The sequence below is a fragment of the Loxodonta africana genome, chromosome 3, assembly GCF_030014295.1.
Source record: "Loxodonta africana isolate mLoxAfr1 chromosome 3, mLoxAfr1.hap2, whole genome shotgun sequence".
In the NCBI taxonomy this organism is placed as follows: Eukaryota; Metazoa; Chordata; class Mammalia; order Proboscidea; family Elephantidae; genus Loxodonta; species Loxodonta africana.
In genome coordinates, this window is record NC_087344.1 from 68,377,733 (window position 1) to 68,397,709 (window position 19,977).

The 19,977-nt window shown below is 41.6% G+C and overlaps 2 protein-coding genes across 11 annotated transcripts in view; one reads left to right on the forward strand and one right to left on the reverse strand.

Moving 5' to 3' along the window:
* Positions 1 to 6,779, reverse strand: part of YARS1 (tyrosyl-tRNA synthetase 1) — a 24,025-nt gene extending 17,246 nt beyond the window's left edge. Inside the window, exons 1-4 of one of the 2 annotated variants that reach the window (XM_003415473.4) lie at positions 6,586 to 6,779; positions 2,667 to 2,813; positions 2,370 to 2,545; positions 545 to 674 (exon numbers count right to left, since the gene is read on the reverse strand). In XM_003415473.4, coding sequence (XP_003415521.2) covers positions 545 to 674; positions 2,370 to 2,545; positions 2,667 to 2,813; positions 6,586 to 6,642 — 510 coding nt within the window. In that variant the 5' untranslated portion in view covers positions 6,643 to 6,779. Of the gene's footprint in view, positions 1 to 544; positions 675 to 2,369; positions 2,546 to 2,666; positions 2,894 to 6,585 lie in introns of both variants that reach the window. The other variant, XM_023554490.2, reaches the window with a different exon arrangement.
* S100PBP (S100P binding protein) overlaps positions 430 to 19,977 on the forward strand; it is a 59,956-nt gene continuing 40,408 nt past the window's right edge. For 2 of the 9 annotated variants that reach the window (XM_064281651.1, XM_023554493.2), the window contains exons 1-6: positions 6,985 to 7,094; positions 9,569 to 9,662; positions 13,785 to 13,901; positions 14,636 to 15,480; positions 16,317 to 16,405; positions 18,170 to 18,273. In XM_064281651.1, the coding sequence (XP_064137721.1) occupies positions 14,638 to 15,480; positions 16,317 to 16,405; positions 18,170 to 18,273 (1,036 nt within the window). In that variant the 5' untranslated portion in view covers positions 6,985 to 7,094; positions 9,569 to 9,662; positions 13,785 to 13,901; positions 14,636 to 14,637. Of the gene's footprint in view, positions 512 to 6,984; positions 7,095 to 7,131; positions 9,663 to 13,784; positions 13,902 to 14,635; positions 15,481 to 16,316; positions 16,406 to 18,169; positions 18,274 to 19,977 lie in introns of those variants that run through there. The other 7 variants (XM_064281654.1, XM_064281652.1, XM_023554492.2 and 4 more) reach the window with 6 other exon arrangements.

Consider the following 19,977-nt stretch of genomic DNA (forward strand, 5'->3'; position numbering starts at 1 on the left):
CAGGAGTAGAGCATGTACTTTGGATTCAAAGTCCCTGGGCTGAGAACCTCCTAGACCCAGGGGAAGATTGATGCCAAGACACATGGAGATTTCCAAGGAACGCTGGCCCACAGATGCTGAAAGAAGACAAGGACCTTTCCCCAGAGCTGACGGAGCAGAAAGCCTTCCCCTGGAGCTGGCACCCTGAATTCGGACTTTAGCCTCCTAAACTGTGACAGAATAAATTTCTGTTAAGGCCATCCATTTGTGGTATTTGTTGTAGCAGTACTAGATAACTAAGACAATTATGATTAACATGAATGAAGCTGTATGACGTGAACGATGTCTTAAAGTACAGATAGACAGGGGAGGACTTATAAATGAAGAAGTGTAAGAGTGCCCAGGAAGTGGGTGAGAAGGATGACGACAGGAAGGAAGGTCTATGGTATGGTGAAGGAACAGGAAGTGTGTTACTTTACGTGGAGCTTAAGAGGAAGGTTTGTGTCCAGTTGTTAGAAATACAGCAGAAAAGGTAAGTTGGGGCTACTCCCTCCCTCCTAAGTACCTGCAGTCCAGGGTACAGCAGACCACTCAGCAAAGGGTGCTCCACCTGCTTTACCACCTCAGCTCCAGCTTTCTTGGCATCGTGCTGTGTAACCACAGAGGAGAGTCTGTACACATCTAGTGTGTACTCTCTGAGGAGGAAAGGAAGAGGGGACAGCTGTAGGACTGGGCCCAGACTTCAGTTTCCCCAGGAAATCGTAAAGCACACCAATGTTGCTTTTGTCTGTTAAAAGTTGCCATGTGGAGATCTATTTCCCTCAACGAGGGCTTTACGGCACAATGCCCACTTACTTATTTATTCCTCTAGTCCTAAGACCTTCAAAGGGAGACTGTGTGGTGGCTTCTGAAATGTGAGAGATCCATGCTCTCAAAGTAGAACTTTATTTTAATGCTTTTCCTTTAAAAAGATGGCTTTCATTCAACTTTTTGTTCACCTCTGAAAAAATTTCAGCTATTATCTCTTCAAATACTACTTCTCTGTCCTTTCCTTTTGTTCTCTTCTTCTGGAATGCCAATTATATAAATGTCAGAATTTCTCATTCTATCTTTCATATCTTTTTTCTTTTTTGACTTAAATACATGTAAGGAGTAACGAACAATACTGGAAGAGCATAGCCCTCACCCAGTTTAAGAAAAAGGGCCTAACAATTGGCTCCTGAATTGCCCCCGCCGCAATCCTATCCCACTTACTCCTCTTCAGAGTAACCATTATCCTGAATTTTTCTGTGTCTTTCCAGTCTTACGTCTGTATTTCTACATAAAGTATTGCAAATCTTCTTGCATGTATATCCTGGTATACACGCGCAACTTTCTCTGTACATGTCTAGGGTAGACTTTCTGGATCACAGGGGATTTGCATCTTGAAGTTTACTAGGTAATGCTAAGTTATTTTCCAAAGTGGTTTCCATCAATTTTTATTACTTAATGTTGTCATTATTTAAAAAAATTTGCCAACCTTGTGGGCGTGGAATGGCTGTAGATTAAATGTAAAAATGAGTGAAATCTCAGGTACTCTACTGAGGCTGTGGATCCAAATATCTGTTTACATAAAGATGTTTATATGCTTTATTTAAAACTCTAAATGTTCAACAGTGGGGAATGGTAAAGAAAATTATGTTAAATGAAGTAAAAAGAAAAATTTACTTGTGAGCAAGAGAACTGGGCTTGCATTCTGACTTTTTTACTCACTAGCTGTATGAACTTGGGTAAGTTAAGTCTGAATCTATTTCTTACCTGTGAAATTGGATAAAACAATGCTTACCTTGAAAAGTTGTTCTGAGGGCTTAAATGCAAAAGTACCTACTAGTGACACATGGTATGTAGTTATTTGAGTGGTTTTAAAAATTAAAAAATGTGGAGATTATGAGGCAACATGAAGAATTACTTAAGAAACAGTACGATAAAAAATTAGGATACAAAATTATACCTGTGGTAACATTACAGACACGAATTGATAAAGATAGGAAGCAATAAAAATTGTTGTTAGGGGAGGTGGGAAATAAGTGAAATATGTTTCTTTCACATTCCTTTTACCATTACTTGGTCAGACTAGAAGGAGGAGAGGCTGCATTGTTCCCAAGGCCAAGGACTTTGTTATGGTTTGATTTATATCTCCAGCAAATAGGAGGACAGTACCTAGGCATTACTAGTCAGTACGTTTTTGATGGATGATTTAATAGGACAGCAGGTATAAAGTTTTTAAATGATTCTTATTAGGTAGAGCCAAACAGCCTCTAACCCAAATTTAAAGAGTACCTGGACTCCACAGGCCTGTAATTAGCCAGATGCACTAGAGCCACAAGAAGGATGGGTGAGCGAGCACTTACTTGCTGAGCTGGTAGTCAGTGCCTTTGATGAACTTGAGCTTCTCCAAGGGCACACCAATGCTCTCCAGCATTGCCTTGATCACATTCTCATAGTAGCTGGTTCGGAGTTCCAGAAGTTCCCACGGGGCTTTCATATTATCTAGGTATGCGTGAAGGTCCGCAAACAGAATTGTTACCTGCAAAGAGACCACTAAAATATGAATTTGTCCAAGTACTCCTCCACCCTCTGACCTTGTTAAATCTTCCTTTTGGCCATTTCCCGAGAGCAACTGCTTGGCATATAACATTTGTTCTTACCTCACAACCTGCCTTCAGGAAGTCCGCGATCTTAGACATGGGTACAAAGTAAGCCACATGTGGCTTGCCTGTGGTTGCTGTTCCCCAGTAAACCTTAAGTTCCCGTTCCTTCAGGATCTCCTTCAGCTTTTCTTCCCCCAGAACCTCCTGTTGTGGAAGCAGAAGAGCCGGTTTAATGCCGATGCCCCACCTTGCTCAGTGCTGGTGAAGAGTCCAGCATCCTTACCCTGTGACAAGGAAGACAAAAGCATGCGTCACTAGGGGTCCAGGCTCAGGACCAGCAAGGAAGTCCGGCCATGCTCTCAATGCTGAGTGAGAGCCAACCTAAGTCGGTGGTGCTGCTAGTACCACTCCAGTGAGGTGACACTGACGCTAGGGAAGGGGGGTACATACCTAACCACATTTTCCCCTCCAGCTGTCTCTAACTTGCTCTCCTTTCTTTCATACGACAAACTTCTTGAAATAATTATCTCTTCTTCTGGTCTCCATTTTCTTATCTCCGATTCCAACTGAATTCTATATTCATATCATATCACTGAAAATACTCTTGCTAAGATCACAGATGACCTCCATGTTGCTAAATTCAGTGAATATTCTTTAGTCTTCACTCCCTCCTTTTCGTCTATTTTATTTCAGTCTCTTGGTTTTCCTCCTACTTCTCTGGCTGCTGGGTCTCAGATTTCTTTGCAGCCACTCCTCTTCTTCCTAATTATTAAATATTAGCAATCCTTTTTTGGGGGGCACTAGTCTCTTCTTACTCTACCTTCTCCCAAAGTGATCCCCTTCAGTTGCTCCAATTCTTACTCTACCTTCTCCCAAAGTGATCCCCTTCAGTTGCTCCAATTCCTACTTAGAAGCTAGTAACTCCCAAATCTCCTGCCCACACCCATATATAGAACTGTGTACTTGTTATCCCTCCAGTTAATTCAAACTCGACACAGTCAAAATTAAACTCATGCTCTTGACTCCCTATCTCACTCCTCAACCATCTTTTTTCACTTACAGTTTCACTCCTAGTTTGTGAAATCATTCATTATTTGTTAGTAAATCAGAATCTCACCCACTAAGCAGCTTAAGCCACTCCACAACAGCTCTTAAATCTTTCTACGTCTCTCTGCCTCCACACCACTGCTCCTTAGTCCAGTCACCGTCACGGCACACTACGACTACTGTAACAGCCTCCTAACGTCTCTCTGCCTCCACACCACCGCTCCTTAGTCCACTCACCGTCACGGCACACTACGACTACTGTAACAGCCTCCTAACGTCTCTCTGCCTCCACACCACTGCTCCTTAGTCCAGTCACCGTTACGGCACACCAGGACTACTGTAACAGCCTCCTAACGGGTTACTCCCCTCAACCCATGTGCCAAAAGGTAGCCAGAGATCTTTTTTTAAGCCCGAAATTTCATTAACTCATTCCCCTGTTTAAAACCTTTAATGATTTCTTTTCACCTTAAAATAATATTGGAAAAATTCTAGCAGGCTGGTAGGCTCCTGATAAGAAGTTTTAAGTGCTTCTTCAGGTGATAGTTTTGGGAGGGTGTTAGAAGCCATGAAAGTCAAAAACTGTTTTGCTGGGCTGAATTGTTAATTAGCAGGACTTGTTAGAAACCTCTGTTCCTAGCCTGCTGGAGGCTAATCTTGCATCCTCCAGAGCCCCTATTTAGTCACTCCCCAGAGGGTTCTTCCCACTCAAGAAAAGGTCATATCAGTAAGTCTTTTAAAGCCTGAGTAAGTCAACTCCACTAGCTTTGTCAATCCTTTATCCCCAAACAGCACTATTTTATGGAGAAAGGCTAGGTGGCAAGGATCTGGTGGCTAAGGAGAAGCATGTAAAAACCTCTGGTCAAGATCAAGCTGTGTGTGGCAATAACCCAAATGTCCATCAACCGATAAACGGGTAAGCAAAAGTAGGGTATTCATAAAACAGAATATTTTGCCATAAAAAGGAATGAAGTTCTGGTACACGATATGACATGGATGAACCTTGAAAACATGCAAAGGGAAAGGAGTGAAAGGAGCCAGACATGAAAGGCCACGTATCGTCCAATTCCATTTATACGAAATGTCCAGAATAGGCAGACCCATAGAGAGAGAAAGTAGACTAGTGTTTCTCTAGAGCTGGGGAGAGGCGGGAATGGGGAGTAATTGCTAACGGCGTGTGGTTTTTTTAGGTGATGAGAATGTTCTGTAATTAGGTAGTGGTGATGGTTGCACCTAATTACAGAACACTCTAGTCACCTAAAAAAAACACCACACGCCATTAGCAATTACTCCCCAGTCCTGCAATTCCCCAGCTCTATAGAAACACTAGTCTACTTTCTCTCTCTTTGGATCTGCTGGACATTTCATATAAATGGAATCGGACGATATGTGTCTGGCTCCTTTCACTCCTTTCCGTTTGCATGTTTTCAAGGTTCATCCGTGTCATATCGTGTATCAGAACTTCATTCCTTTTTATGGCAAAATATTCTGTTTTATGAATACACTACTTTTGTTTATCCATTAGGTAATGGTGATGGTTGCATGGAAACCCTGGTGGTGTAGTGGTTAAGAACTACCGCTGCTAACCAAAAGGTCCGCAGTTTGAATCCACCAGGCCCTCCTTGGAAACTATATGGGGCAGTTCTACCTTGTCCTATTGGGTCGCTATGAGTTGGACTCGACTCGACGGCACTGGGTTTGGTTTTGGTTTTGGATGGATGCGCAACTTTGTAATATACTAAAAACCACTAAACTGTACGCTTTAAATGGGTGAATTTTATGGTATGTAAGTTATATCTCAATAAAACAACAACAAAACAAGCTGTGGTCCAAGCAATGTATCACTGTCCTTTAGAATAAAGCCCAATTTTAAGCACAGCCTACGAGACTTGGTCCCTGCCTCCTCATCCTAAACGAGTAAAACCTATAGTATGTCAGATGGTATAAATATTACTGGGGGCCAGGGAGCGACAGGGCAGGGGGTGAGATACTTCTGGTGCCAGGGAGTTAGCCATTTAAATAAAACAGAGGCCTGAAAGAGGTGAGAGAGTGAGCAATAAAGAATATTTATTAAGAGCTTGATCTGCATTTTGCTCACTCTATTTCATACAACTTAGCTTTTTCTCTGATTCACAATGTTCCTTCTCCTCTCTGGGTCTGGCACTACTGTTCCCTCTACCTGAAATGCTCTTTCTCCCATTCTTCTGGTTAACTGCTATTCTAGCAGTTCTGGCAACAGCAGGAACTCTTGAGAAACATTGAAGGGATGATCCTCACCTTTCAGGGTACAGTTCAGAGGTCACTTCCTAATGGAAGCTTTCCCCGCCTCGCCCCCACCTCCTCTCCTTAACCAAACAAAAACCAAACCCAGTGCTGTCGAGTCGATTCCGACTCATAGCGACCCTATAGGACAGAGTAGAACTGCCCCATAGGGTTTCCGAGGAGCGCCTGGCGGATTCAAACTGCCAGCCCTTTGGTTCGCAGCCGTAGCACTTAACCACTACGCCACCAGGGTTTCCTCTCCTCTCCTTACTTCCTTTCAAAGCTCCACGTATAATTTCTGCTAGTACTTGTTTCCACTATGGATTATGCATCATTTTTAAGGTCTGATCCTCTCCAGGTAAGCTTCGGAAGGGCAGGGCCCTGACGTATCCCCGATGCACCACGCCTGGCACACAAGGTGGTGGGTGGAGTGGGGTCGTGAACTCAAAGTCTGGTACTAACACAAGGTAACCTGCACATAGAAAGTAAGTCCACTGTGATTTCTGTGGCACCCACGGAATGGCTGACTGATCAATCGGCAGCCTCTTTCAGAGCTGCCCCGGAGCGGAGTCTCCAGCCCCACACACTTAGGATCCCGCCTTGGGTCTCAGGATCACTGGACCTAGGGCCCCCAACCCCCAATGGCGCGGTTCCAACCCCGAGGCCCGACCTGCAGGTTCCGGGTGATAAGATGCAGCTTTTCCTCAGGGCTCGGAGCGTCCCCCATGGTTCCACCGCCCCTACCTCGCGCGCTAACCCAGCGCCCAAGCCCCTTCCTCAGTCGCCGCCGCCGCCCAGTGCTAGGAACTGTCACGCGGGTCTAGGTAGGTTGCATCAGATGAGATCGTTGTTCCTCTTGCTTGGTCTGGCCCTTCTTCGCCCAGTAGCGGCTGAGAGTCAGGAGCAATGGAGAGTCGAGCGGGTCGATGAGACGGGAATGGGTGGAGCCAATAGGCAGGGTAGGTGGTGCGAAAGGCGGGGTTACGGCGCCTGCGCGGGGCGCGGAACCCTCTTAGAGGCGGAGCAGTTTCCTGCCAATCACCGCTTGTTTGCCCTCCCCCCTGGCGCTGCCCCGGCTGCCTCAGGGTGGGGAGGGAGGTCGGGGAGGGGGCAATAAAATGGCGCAGGGGGCGGAGTGAGGCACAGTCGTTCGTCCCGGCTTCGGCCCGGCTTCTGGAGGTGAAGAGCTGAGGGACGCGGGGATCGGCGTTCCTCGGCTGGGAGGGGGTTGGGGGCGCCTGTTGCTTCTCTGGGGGCGTACGCACGCCTTCCGCCCAGTCGAAGGGTTGGGAGGCTCTCGCCTTACCGGGCAGAGGGCTCGTTCTGGTTCCTGAGGTGATGGCAGGGGGAGACTGTTCCTGGCCCCCGTCCCTCACGTCGGCGGGTGATAGATGCCCCTCACCTTGCTAAGGAAAAGGGAGGCTGTTTGGTCACCTAAAGAGGCGGGGAATGATGTCTGTCTTCCCTGCTCAGTGGGGTGGGATGGGGGGAATGGATGTGTAGGTGGGTGATGCCTCTGCCCCCTGCCCTCCATGCGGGAAAGAGCGTTGCTAGGGAGAAGATCGCGGTCTTTCCGCCGCGCCTTGCTGGTGGGGGAGGGAGAGGGTGACCCGCCTCCCTACCCCACCCCCACCCATACGGGATAGCGGGGGCTTGCTCCAGCTGTTGGGTGTAGGCAGCGATCTTCAGGGAGAGGGGTGCACCACCCTGGCCTCCAGAGGGGCCGGTTTCGCTCCTGCTGGGGGAGGGGCAGGGAGAAAGCCCGCGCTTCTCGCGCCTTCAGCGGGAGGCGAGAATTTCTGGCCTCTGAGAAGGAAAGTGCGAAGGCCCTGCCCCGAGGGCGAGTCGGTGCCGTGGCGCTTCTAAGGGAGCGCAGGGGGAGGCCAGGCAGTAGCCTACGGAGGGTGGATTTGAGCCGCCCCTCTCCGTGGTCCTCAAGTAGAGGCTTCACCCTCACCAGTTCCTTCATGGGCAGGAAGGAAGGCCGCTGGCACCGCAGGGTGGGCGCTGGAGAGGGCCAAGAAGTGATTGAATTGTCCACTGGCTACCCTAACCTGATCTCCAATTTCTTGTGAATTTGCTAGAGGCTCCAAGCTGTAGCAGACCTGTCTTAGCAATTAAAAAAAAAAATCATTTTAGAAGAAACCTGTTGCTGCCTCATAGTAACATCTGGCCTCCATGCCCACGTGAGAAGAGAGTCCTGGCACCCTGATCTAGTGAAATATTAACTAAAGCAGAGATTTCCAGTTCTGGATTGTTTCTTCCATCCTCCAGTGTTTCCAGTTACCCTAAAGGGAATCGCAGAATTCTTACAGATAATTTCAGTTCACTTTGATTTAAATGTTATGCCCGTTTTGTGTAACGATTGCAAAGCTTACCAAGTGCCTTTTGTGCTATGCCCAGAGCGTGCTGTGCTTTTCACATTTATCGTGGGTAGGAAAGGTTGGAAATCAAAGGCCAATGGGGAAGTCTTGTCCATTGGAAATAATCCTTTTCCTAGGCCATAGCTGTGAGGCCCAGCTTGGCAAGGGTCTTGGTTTTAGATCCTTGAAAGAGGAATGTGGGTTTGTGTTTGATGTTGCAGTTTTAGTGGCCTGATGAAAATAAGGCTTTGTGCTCTAAGGCATTAGGTTTTCTGAGGTAAGATAAAAATAGAAAGGGAACCAGTTTCTGAGGTTGCAAACAGGAGGGTAGAGAACAGGGCGTGGGGGTGGTATGCTGAAGCGTGAAGAAGGGGGTGGACAGGTGAGGGAGATGTGGAAGGACAGAATAGGGTCACAGAAGGGATGGGGAGCAGAGAAATTGGGAGATGGGAAAATATTCTTCCCTTAAAAATACAGGGGTCCCCCATATTTTAAGTGGCAGTTACAAAGCAAGCAGATGATGGTGGAATGGCTAACAGAAGTACTAAGGCTGTCTTGTGGAACTATAGAACTTCAGTATTGCTTGTTTTCTCCCTCGCAAATTCATTAAATATCAACTTTTATTAATATAAGGCTTTTAGTTTTAGAGTACTTTCATAAATATCCTGTTGTTTAATCCTCATGATAATCTTTGAAGTTAACAGTGAATATTTATTCCCTTTTTGGGTGTTGAGAGATTTCAAGGGAATTGCTGAAGTCTGAATTTTAGTCAGGTGCCTCTATACAGTGACCATTACTTTGCAAAGTTTGCTTGATACTTCAGATGTTCGTTCATTCTGGTCTTTAGTGACAGTGTGGTTGAACTCGGGATTAAACTTGAAGAGAATAAATAGATCATACTGGGTAATTTCTAAACAAGCAGGGCTTGGGAGAAGTTCCCTCCCAGTTTAGCACTCTTTTCTCCCATTCCTGTGCTTCTCTTAAGACTGTAGAGTTGTGAGGTGATGAGGGTGTGATGAAGTAATAACTAGAGCTACTGCTTAAGGTTGTGCCTCTAGTGTGCTAAGTGCTGTATGTTTGTGATCTTATTTACTTCTTGCAGGTAGGTACTGCAATAGTTCTGATGTTTGAGACTTCAGAATGTAACCATGTGTCTTTCCACTGACTTCTTTAATTAAAAAGTTTTTTATTAAATATGCCAAGTATATTAAAAAAATAGGAAGTAACATAATAATGAGCACTGTTGTAACCACCACCCAGCTTTATCTTACATTGTCACATTTGTTTCAGATCTTATTATTTTTTTTAAGAAGTAAAACATTACTGATAGATTTGAAGCTCCCCATGCCTCCTTGCCATACCTCTCCCTTCTCCACCACCAGAGGTAACCACTATTCTGAATTTTTGGTGTTTCTCATCCCCATGCATGTTTTTAAATAATTTTATGATGTATGTATGTATCCATAAACAATATATGGTATTTTCTTCAACAAATTGCAAAGGAAAAAAAGATGGGGAATCTATGGATTAAAATATTTACAAAACATATCAGCAAATTGCAATATATATAGACCTTATTTGGATAATGATTTTTTTTTTAAGCTGTAAAAAAAAAAAAGACATAATGTAATTAGAAATCTGAACTGGATATTTTGATATTAAGGAATTGATATCCTGTTATTTACAGAAGAAATTAAGTGATATCTGGGATTTGCTTCAAAATAATATGGTAGAAGGGGGAAGTGGGTAGAACAAAATTAGCTGTGGGCTGATAGTTGTTGAGGTGGGTTGATGGGTATGTGGGGGCTCTGTTACTTTTGTGTGCTTTAAATTCTCTGTAATAAAAGGTATTTTTTTTAATGAGGAAATAAAATTGCCAAGAGAGTGATTTTGGGCAAGGTAAAATTTTTTTTATTTTTATTGTGCTTTAAGTGAAAGTTTATAGTTCCAGTTAGTTTCTCATACAAAAATTTATGCACACATTGTTATGTGACCCTAGTTGCTCTCCCCATAGTGTGACAGTACACTCCTCCTTTCCCCCTGTATTTCCTGTGTCCATTTAACCACCTCCTGTCCCTTTTTGCCTTCTTACCTGGCCTTTGGACAGGAGCTGCCCATTTAGTTTCACATATCTACTTGAGCTAAGAAGCACGTTCTTCGCAGGTATCATTTTATGTCTTATAGTCCAGTCTAATCTTTGTGTGGTGTTAGCTTCAGGAATGGTTTTAGTTTTGGGCTAACAGAGAGTCCGGGAGCCATGTCTTCTGGGATCCCTCCAGGCTCAGACCATTAAGTCTGGTCTTTTTACCAGAATTTGAGTTCTGCACCCCACTTTTCTCCTGCTCTGTCAGGGACTCGGTTGTGTTCCCTGTCAGGGCAGTCATTGGGAGTAGCCAGGCACCATCTAGTTCTTCTGATCTCAGGCTGATGGAGTCTCTGGTTTATGTGGCCCCTTCTGTCTCTTGGCTCATGTTTTCCTTGTGTCTTTGGTGTTCTTCATTCTCCTTTGCTCCAGGTGGGTTGGGACCAATTGATGCATTTTAGATGGCCGCTTGCAAGCTTTTAAGACCCCAGATGCCACTCACCAAGGTGGGATGCAGAACATTTTCTTATAAACTTTGTTTTGCCAGTTGTCCTAGATGTCCCCTGAAACCATGATCCCCAGACCCCCACCCTTGCTTCTCTGTCCCTCAAAGTGTTTGGTTGTGTTCAGGAAATTTCTTAGCTTTTAGTTTAGTCCAGTTGTGCTAACTTCTGTGCTGTATGTTGTCTTTCCCGTCACAAAAAGTTGAGAGTTGTCTGCTCTCTAATCAGTGATTTCCCCTTCCTCTCCCTCCCTACCCTCTAAAGCATCAAATAATGTTTTCTGTGTTTAAACCTTTTCTTGAATTCTTATAATAGTGGTCTCATGCAATATTTGTTCTTTTGTAACCGAATAATTTCACTCAGTGTAATGCCTTCCAGATTCATCCATGTTTTGAGATGTTTCACAGATTCATCGTTGTTCTTTATCATTGTGTAGTATTCCATTGTGTGAATATACTGTAATTTGTTATCCATTCATCCGTTGATGGGCACGTAGGTTTCCATCTTTTTGCTATTGTGAACAGTGCTGAAACGAACATGGTCGTGCATATATCTATTCATGTGAGGACTCTTATTTCTCCAGGATATATCCAAGGAGTGGGATTGCCGGATCGTTTGGTACTTCTAGCTTTTTAAGGAAGTATCAAATAAATTTCTAAAATGGTTGTGCCATTTTACATTCCCAGCCACAGTGTATAAGTGTTCCAGCCTCTCCACAACCTCTCTAATATTTATTTTGTGTTTTTTGGATTAATACTAGCCTTGTTGGGGTGAGGTGATATCTCATTGTAGTTTTGATTTGCATTTCTCTAATGGCTAATGATCATGAACATTTCCTCACGTATCTGTTAGCTACCTGAATGTTTTCTTTGGTGAAGTGTCTATTATATCCTTTGGGCAAGGTAAAAATTATATGTGGTATTGTTTTACATACTTTTTTGCTCCAGACCTCTTGAAACATTTTATGAGAGAAGCTCAGAAAAACCAACATTGTTTTGTACCTCTGGATGTCATGTGGCATAGGAGTTGATGATTGCAGTGGTTGTGAAGGATTTGGTCTGATGTTTGTGCAATGAAGTTTTCAAGTAATGATATTTTTCTTTGAGTGAGGTTTGGCCACATTTGGGAGTCTTATGTTCTTCAATTCCACTTGGGAGGCCAAGGGAAGCCTTTCATACAAGTAATGTAGCTTATTTTTTTCGCCAAGGGACCAAAAGCCGTTTTTGATGTCTGCATCTTTGTAGTATATTAGAGGTTGTACTGAATTTAGATGGCCTGAGATTTGATTCTAGCTCTGCCATTTGCTGACCAACTGGGAAAGTCTGTCACCAACGTGGTAGGAAAAAAAACCTGATTTTGGAATTAGACCTGAGTTTAGGTCCTTGTTCTAAGCTTCTTAGTTAAGTTACTTAACACCTCTGGACTTTCTTTTCCCAGGAAAATCTTTCGAACCTACCATTTGGCCAAACAAACTCTAGGACTAGACCTTCTGGAAAGTGTTGATAGGGTGGTGGTGGCCCAGAAAGGGCTTATAAGAAATCTAGCTGCTAATCCCGTTGCCTGTGATATTTGTGCTTAATAATCACAAACTTTCTTTAAACATTTTACAAAAGACACTTTTTCTTACTGCTGCATAAAGAAGTAACTTCACTTTATAAAATAACTCTCCCTGGACAGAGGAATTACTTTTTCTCTTCAGAAAGGCACTTCTAAGAATGCCTAAACTCTCTCACAACAATTGCTGAAATACTGGTGAAATAAAATAAAAAATTCTAAGTTTAAATACAACAGAAAGTTTAGTTTCAGTGATAAGATCAGTTTTGCAGAGTTGTTTTGAATGGTTAGAGTTGTAAAATGTGTCTCACAGTTCATAGTAGGTACTTAATAAATATTTCTTCCCTTTCTATTCCATCTTATTTCAAAAATGAGTAAGTTTAAGTTTCCTTCTAATTCTAAAATTCTGTAATCCCTCCCCTTCCCGTCTCTTTCTCTAGTACTTGAATGTCCATGCTATTTTATATACTCATACTGATGCTTAACTTTTAATGTCTTCCTAAAAAGATTGTATATTCCTTGAGTGTGGGAACCATATGTTTATTTTTCGGAAATCATATAGAGACATATTATCTAGCTCTGTATTATGTGATGATAGTAGCTCAGAACATGTTTCCTGAAGAATGCACAGACTAACGCTAAAACTCAGGGTGCAGTATGGAAGGAAAGGGGAGTAGGGAAAAATTCAGTTAAAAGGCTATAAGGAATTTTCCAAATTATTAAGGGATTGAATGTTTAGGCATTCCCTGTAGCTTTTCACATTCAAGTAGAAAAGCAAAATGATACTGACTAAAGTCTCCTGTTGACCTGTCCCATCCCCCTGCAAGTTATAACAGTCATCAGTTTTGTATTTGTATCTTTCCAGACCTTTTTTCTGCATTTATACACGTATTGAAAGTGAGATTTGTGTGCGTATGTATATGTTCATGATATATTTTTAGATCTTGGTAGAATTTTAGATATTGCCTAGTCCACCTTCTCCACCCCTTCCCCATTTTATAAATGAGGAAACTGAAGTCCAAATGGTTAAGTGACTTATCCAAGTTATTAGAGCTGGTTGGTGGCAGAATAGGACTACAACCTAGGTCTTTGGACTCCCAAGCCAGTATTCATCGTATTAAAGCAAATAATACTCTTAAGAAAGTACAGATTGTTGAGAGGAACAAAACTAGGTCCTTCGTTGCATAATTCTTTCTCTAAAGGTTTTTCTTTGGTATTCTTGACTCAAAATCTAACTTTCTGGTATTTAAAAAAAATCAAGATCAAAATTAATAGTTGGAGCACCTTAAAGCACAATACAGTTGACTTTGTAATTAACAGAGTTGAAAGTGATGAGAAGATCCTTTAATTTTCTTTGTGCTTGCAGGAAGGTGGGAGTCGATCATTTTGACAAGTCTCCTGAAAGGAACAGCTAGCAGGAGCTGAAACCTTTTTCCATTTGGTCTCGTGGCAAATGCAGAGATCGCTTCAACAGATCCACACAGTATGGAAGACAATTCTTTATCTTCTTGTACTCTTAAAGTTTTTTTTTTTTTTCCTCAAAAGTAGTGTAATGTTTATTTTTTTAAAGTGTGAACTGTGAAAATTCTAGACATTTTACCTAATACATATTTGTTTTGCTTGTATGTCATGGATATTATTCCATAATAATATATATAGATCTACTTCATCGTGTTTTTAAACAGTTGTAAAGTATTCTACAACATGAATATATCATGACTTTACTGACCAGTTTTCCTGGTGATGGACATTTAGGCTGCCTCGAACATTTGACTATTTTGAATAACACTGTTCTGAACATCTTTATATATGTATCCACGTGCATTTGTGCAGGTACTTTTGTAGGATAAATTTCCAGAAGTGAAATTCCTTGGTCAAATGGAGCTGCCAAACTACTCTCCAGAAAACATTGTGCTGACATATACTCTCACTAGTAGTGTGTGAGAATGCTTGTTTTTCCACATTGCCACCAGCCAGATTATCAGTCTTCTTTATTTTATAAGATGTTTTGATAGGAAAAAAAAAAAAAAAATCATCGTTCTAACATGTATTTCCATGATTCTGGTAAGGTTAAATATATTAAAATTATTAAATATTAAAATTATTTCTCAGTGCAAAGGATTTGAAATATTAAGACACCACCCCTGTATAGAGCGGACTAGAGTTGGTATAAAGGTATTTCCTGTTCCTCAGTGAAACTGCCTCTTGTTTCTCCAGATATGACGTGCTCACTAGTGTCCTCTGAACAGTCTTCTGGTACCTCTCTCTTGCCTAAAGACAGTGTCCCATTTTCTTGGAGTTCCATGGATGAGGATGAATTGGATGACTCCTTGCTGGAACTGTCTGATGGAGAAGAAGATGATGGACATTTCAGTTTCACAGAGGAAGAGATTGAGATGCTCTTGCAGGATGATGACCTATCAGATGAACAGTCTTCTGGGAGAAGAGATTTACTTAAAGATGACAGCGGACATATTGAGAAGGGAGAGAGAGAGAGTCAAATTCTGCTTGATGCCCCGCAAGAGAAAAATTCATTGTACAGCTTGGGACCAGTAGCTGAGACCCCTGGCCTCTTCAAACTACCTCAACTGAGTACATCGATTGGTCATGGATCAACTCCTACTAAACCATTAAACAGACGCTTTGCACTAGAAAAGAATGTTATAAAAATAACTGTTGCACCATTTGATCCAACAGTTTATGATGCTGTGCTTGACAAGGACAAGACTGATTCATCCAAAGATATTAAAAAACCTTCCTCCCTTGGGGAGGAATTGAGAGAAGATGGTCTTAACACAAATGAAAGCAAACTTTGCACTGAATCTGAAGTGATCAGCCCCACTAACTCTGCCTGGGATGGGCACACATTTCCTTCTCCTTCAAATAATAACTTCCAAGAAACTGTCTCTGATAAAAATATGCCTGACAGTAAGAAACCTACACCTGTCTTCTCTCAGGTCTTGGACCATTCAGAGAGTTCTTCTTATATGGGGTCATCCTACAGAAATGGTGGATCACATAAATCAAGTTGTGAAGTGAGGTTTCCGGTTGTTTCCAGTAAAGTAAGTACGTTTTTTCAAGGTGAAGAGAAAAATTATTTTCATTCAGAAACAGTATAGCAGACAAACTGGGGTCTGAATTCTGACTAGCAGTGTGACCCTAGGGAAATTATTTAGTCTCTTTGTTCTCCATTTTTCTTTTTTTTTAATTTTCTTAAATTGCACTTTAGATGAAGATTTACAGAGCAAACAAGTTTCTCTTTAAACAATTAATACACATATTGTTTTGTGACATTGGTTGCCAACCCCACAACATGTCAACATTCTCCCCTTCTTGATCTTGGGCTCCCCATTACCAGTGTTACCCATTTTTTTAATCTATGAATTGGAGTAAATAATACTTCAGAGTGTAGTAAGAATTAAATGAAATAATGTATTATATATACATTACCATGTACCTGGTAGCATATTATTAAATTACCAATTAGTGAATAATTACTAAGATGGTTATAATTTTATTACTCTTTCTTCCTTCTTTGGATTTCAGCCTTAGTCTCAATTTTTGGTTACCGTGCTGTATTAGATGCAGTACCAGCTCGTGAGTTAGCCACTAAAGAGCTGAAAAACTTCAGGTAATTTACTAACCTCTTTGAGCCTGATTTCCTGTCTATCAAATGGGTATAATCCGGCATATAAAGTTTTTTTTTTTTTTAAGATTACAGTCACTATTTCATTTAAAGCACCCACCATCGTGCATGGTACTCACTAATGTGTTCAAGGATATGTGACTGTAGCCTTCAGTTCAAGAATATTTCTGTAAATAATGTCGTTTGTTATCAGTTGTTTTCTTATACTAAGAACCATCTTTTCTTCTGCATTCCTTCTGCTCTGAAAAAAAGCAGCATGTTCTTGACAAGGATTCTGGGAAGATGAAAGTCCATGAGAGAAGACTAGGAAAAGTCATTCCCGTCCTGCAGAGTAAAACCAGGTAACATAACAGTATAATTAAATATTCTGATTTCTGTCGGTTCTCTTCAATTTTTTTTCTTCCCGTCCACAGTTTCCCTTTAGTGTGGGGAAAAACCCTGCACCAAGAGTAAGAAAACTTGAAGTCCTGATACTCCAAACAACTAGCTGCGTGACTTTGGGCAAGTCAAATAATCTCTGACCTCAGTTTCTTTCAGGGCTTCAAACTGGTTTGAACCAGTTCAGTTGTGACTGATGAAGCAAAACCGGGACAGACCCGTATTTTTAAAATTTGGGTGATCTGGAACCATAACTGAAATAGGAAGAATTATGGGTTGAAGCCCTGGAATGAGAGACTCGGAAGAGGTGTAGTGAGCCCTTTCAGGACCCTGATGCATGAGATTAGATTATTGCCAGCACTGAGGAGAGTGACACATACTCAAAGTGGCTCAGTTGGCTGCCATCTTTGAGTGGGACACCAGTGTTTCTGACTGCAAAATCCAATGGGCAAGAGATACGGTTGCTGTGCAGCATGTACACTGTCCTTGTTTTCTAACAGGGAGATTAAATTTCTAGTAGATCTCGACCCGTAATTTTTCCCATTCCATTTATGGTTCTGGTTCACCCAAATTTTAAAATCTTGAATCTGTTCCAGCGTTGCTTGCTCGGCCGTGATTGAACCAGGAAGCCCTGGTTCAAACCTTGATTTCTTCATTGATGAAATGAAGCTAATGATGCCCACTCTGCTGCCTCACAGGGTAGTTTTGAAGGGCAAAAAAGACATGTTAGTAAAAACACTGTATAAATGTGATATTTCTTTTTCTGGTCACAGATATAACAGGAGGTTAGAATAATTTTAACAAAAATGTTAGGATGTAACTACGTAAAAACTCATTTAGTCATTTCTCATAACTTGCGTACAACTGTCCTTGGGGAAAAGTTCTAGTAGGGTTTGCAGATTGGGCCCCCTTTTTGATCTGTTTTCTGCCAGGAGGTGGCAGTGTCTCTGCATGGGCCTTTTCAATTGAATGCGTTAGAAAGGCTGGATTTTAGGTTGTCAGATTGCTTTCTTAAAATTTTTTATTTTTAAACTTTGATTACACAGATATTATATTTATTCTGTTTTAAAAAATTTAAATATTACAAATAAGGCTAAAGTCCCCTTTGACTACCACCCCCAGTCACAGCTTCCTGGTTTTGTTGTTGTTTTTGCATAACTGAGGGAAACTGTTAATTGCTTAAGATGGAAATTGTACCAAAAGAAAACAAGTCCAGCTACTTGGAATAGTAATAAATTTATTATCTCAGTATTTTCACTCACTAACTCCAAAAAAAAAAAGAGAGTCTTTTCTCTTTTTAACTCCCTAGCACAGTGAAATCAGTATGGGCAAAGGCCAGGAATTGCTCCTGCCAAGGTCACCATTGCCCTAATTGCCAGATCTAGCTAGTCTTTTTCAACCTTTATCTCATTTATCTTGTCTGTGGCTCTCTGAAATTAGCTATTTCCTGATTAATCTTGAATTTCTCAACAAATGCTTTCTCTAGGGAGTAGGTAGTCTTCACTTTTCTGTGCCTTGTTCTTAGGAGATTATATCTGTTTCTTCTCTTTCTCTCAACTCCATATTTGATTTTAGCTTCATGCTACATGTCATTGGGTTTTAAAGAGAATTTTGCCTCTGGAAGTTAAATGTTCTAACCAGTAAACGGAGTCTGACTCCTTTATGAAGCTCTATACTCATGGTTCTAATGGACTATTTTTTCTTCCTCCTGGTTTGCTTTGTTCAAGGACTAATGTTCCGATGTGTTCACAATCAGATCTTGAACAGCAGAAGGAAATTTATCTCAGAAGTGTCATTGCTCATATAGAAGACCCTGTGGACCCTAACCAAGGTAACGTGGCAAACAGAGAATGGCATGTAAAAGATAAGATGGGACTTTTTCTTTCCAGTATAATGCAGCCTAAATTGGAAGATTGTTTTGAAATTTCCCTAAATTGGTAAGAAAGATAACTTCCTTACCCAAAGATTATCACTTTAAGGGATTGCCTAACCAGTTAACCCCTAAAGTGGTTTGGCTAACCGGAATTAGAGAGGGATCCAAGAAGACTCAAACCAGTACATGAAGAGTGACTCCCCTATAGGTGAGGGCTGTAAGCCACACCTATACTTTTGTGAGGGATTTTTTGTCTGAAAGATAGCAGAAGTGGATGACCAGGCACTGTTGTGTAATTATTGGCCTTATATTTGAAGTTATTTATTTTCCCTGTTGACTTCAGCATTTAGGTGAAGAAGCAGCCATTTCAAACACTGTCTTGCTTCTTGTTAGGTGCTGTCAAAAGTACAAACAACACTAACTCTGTATGGAGAGAAATGGTAGAGTTTTATTGAAGAATACAGCTCGAATTGGGCAGCACTGAGTAAAATTACAGAGTGTTCCTACCTTCACAAAGGAACGCAGGTTTTTACACAAGAAGGCTAGCACGACTGCAGCCGCAAACAGACAGTCTATTTTCAAACGCATTCTTCCTGAGGGCAGGCACTTTTCTGAGAAAAATCTACATACACTTCCTGGAATCATAGTCAAGCAAGCATAACCACATTTGTTTGCAAAACAAGACTTATTTACCCAAAAGTGGTGTTCGTAATTTACAAATGGCGGCAGGGGTTTAAAACAAAATGGAGACTGCTCCAGACCGGTGTCAGCCATTTTAGTTATGCCAGGCATCTCAGTTTTAGAGTATTCTTTCACACTTCTCCCTTCTGATCAAAAATCTCCATGAAGATTCTTTGATCACCATTATGAGAGTGTTTTCTTCTTCATGAACTTTTTCATTGGATTGACCTTTTTCGTAAATTGAATTCTTCATCCATTTTTTCACCATGTCATAGCTCAAGACACTCTGCTTCTGTGATCCTCTAGTTGCAGTGAGGCCACATGTGGAGGAACAACTTGATACCCTAAAAGGCTAATTCAAGGTGTAAAGTTGGTCTCAAGACACATAATTCTGTGCATGGCAGGAAGGACTGCAGTTTGATCACAGGCGTTAGATGAGCATTTCATACAACACTTAACAAGACCTATAATGATTATTACACCAATGAAGATATTTAATCCAGTTTCGAGTACAGAGCACAACCAAGAACCAATGTCTTTGAATAACCAACTAAAAACGTCTAAAAAGGGAGAGCCAGGCATAGGAGGTATTGAATGTAACCAAGTAGCTTTCTGGTGAATTTTTCTAATATCTTGTTCTACCTCTCCTGTGGTGTTTATCGAGGTACAGCAGGAGGTATTAGCAAAGGCACAGGCTCCACCTTGTTGAACTAGGAGGAAGTAAAGAGCTGTTCAATTATTTTTATACTAGTTTAGCAAGGGATTCTAAAGGCTTCTCTTGTCTGCCGTTCCATCTGCAATACTGTCAACAATTTGAGCCATTGTAGCAGGTAAATTGCAATAGATCTTTGAAACTAGGGAATACTGTAGTTGAGTAAGAGTGCTCAGAGGAATATCCATCCTATCCCAGGTTTATCAGCTATTGGATTATCTTGTGACATAGAGTCTCTAATCCTGAGCAAGGATTTTTATATCACTAGT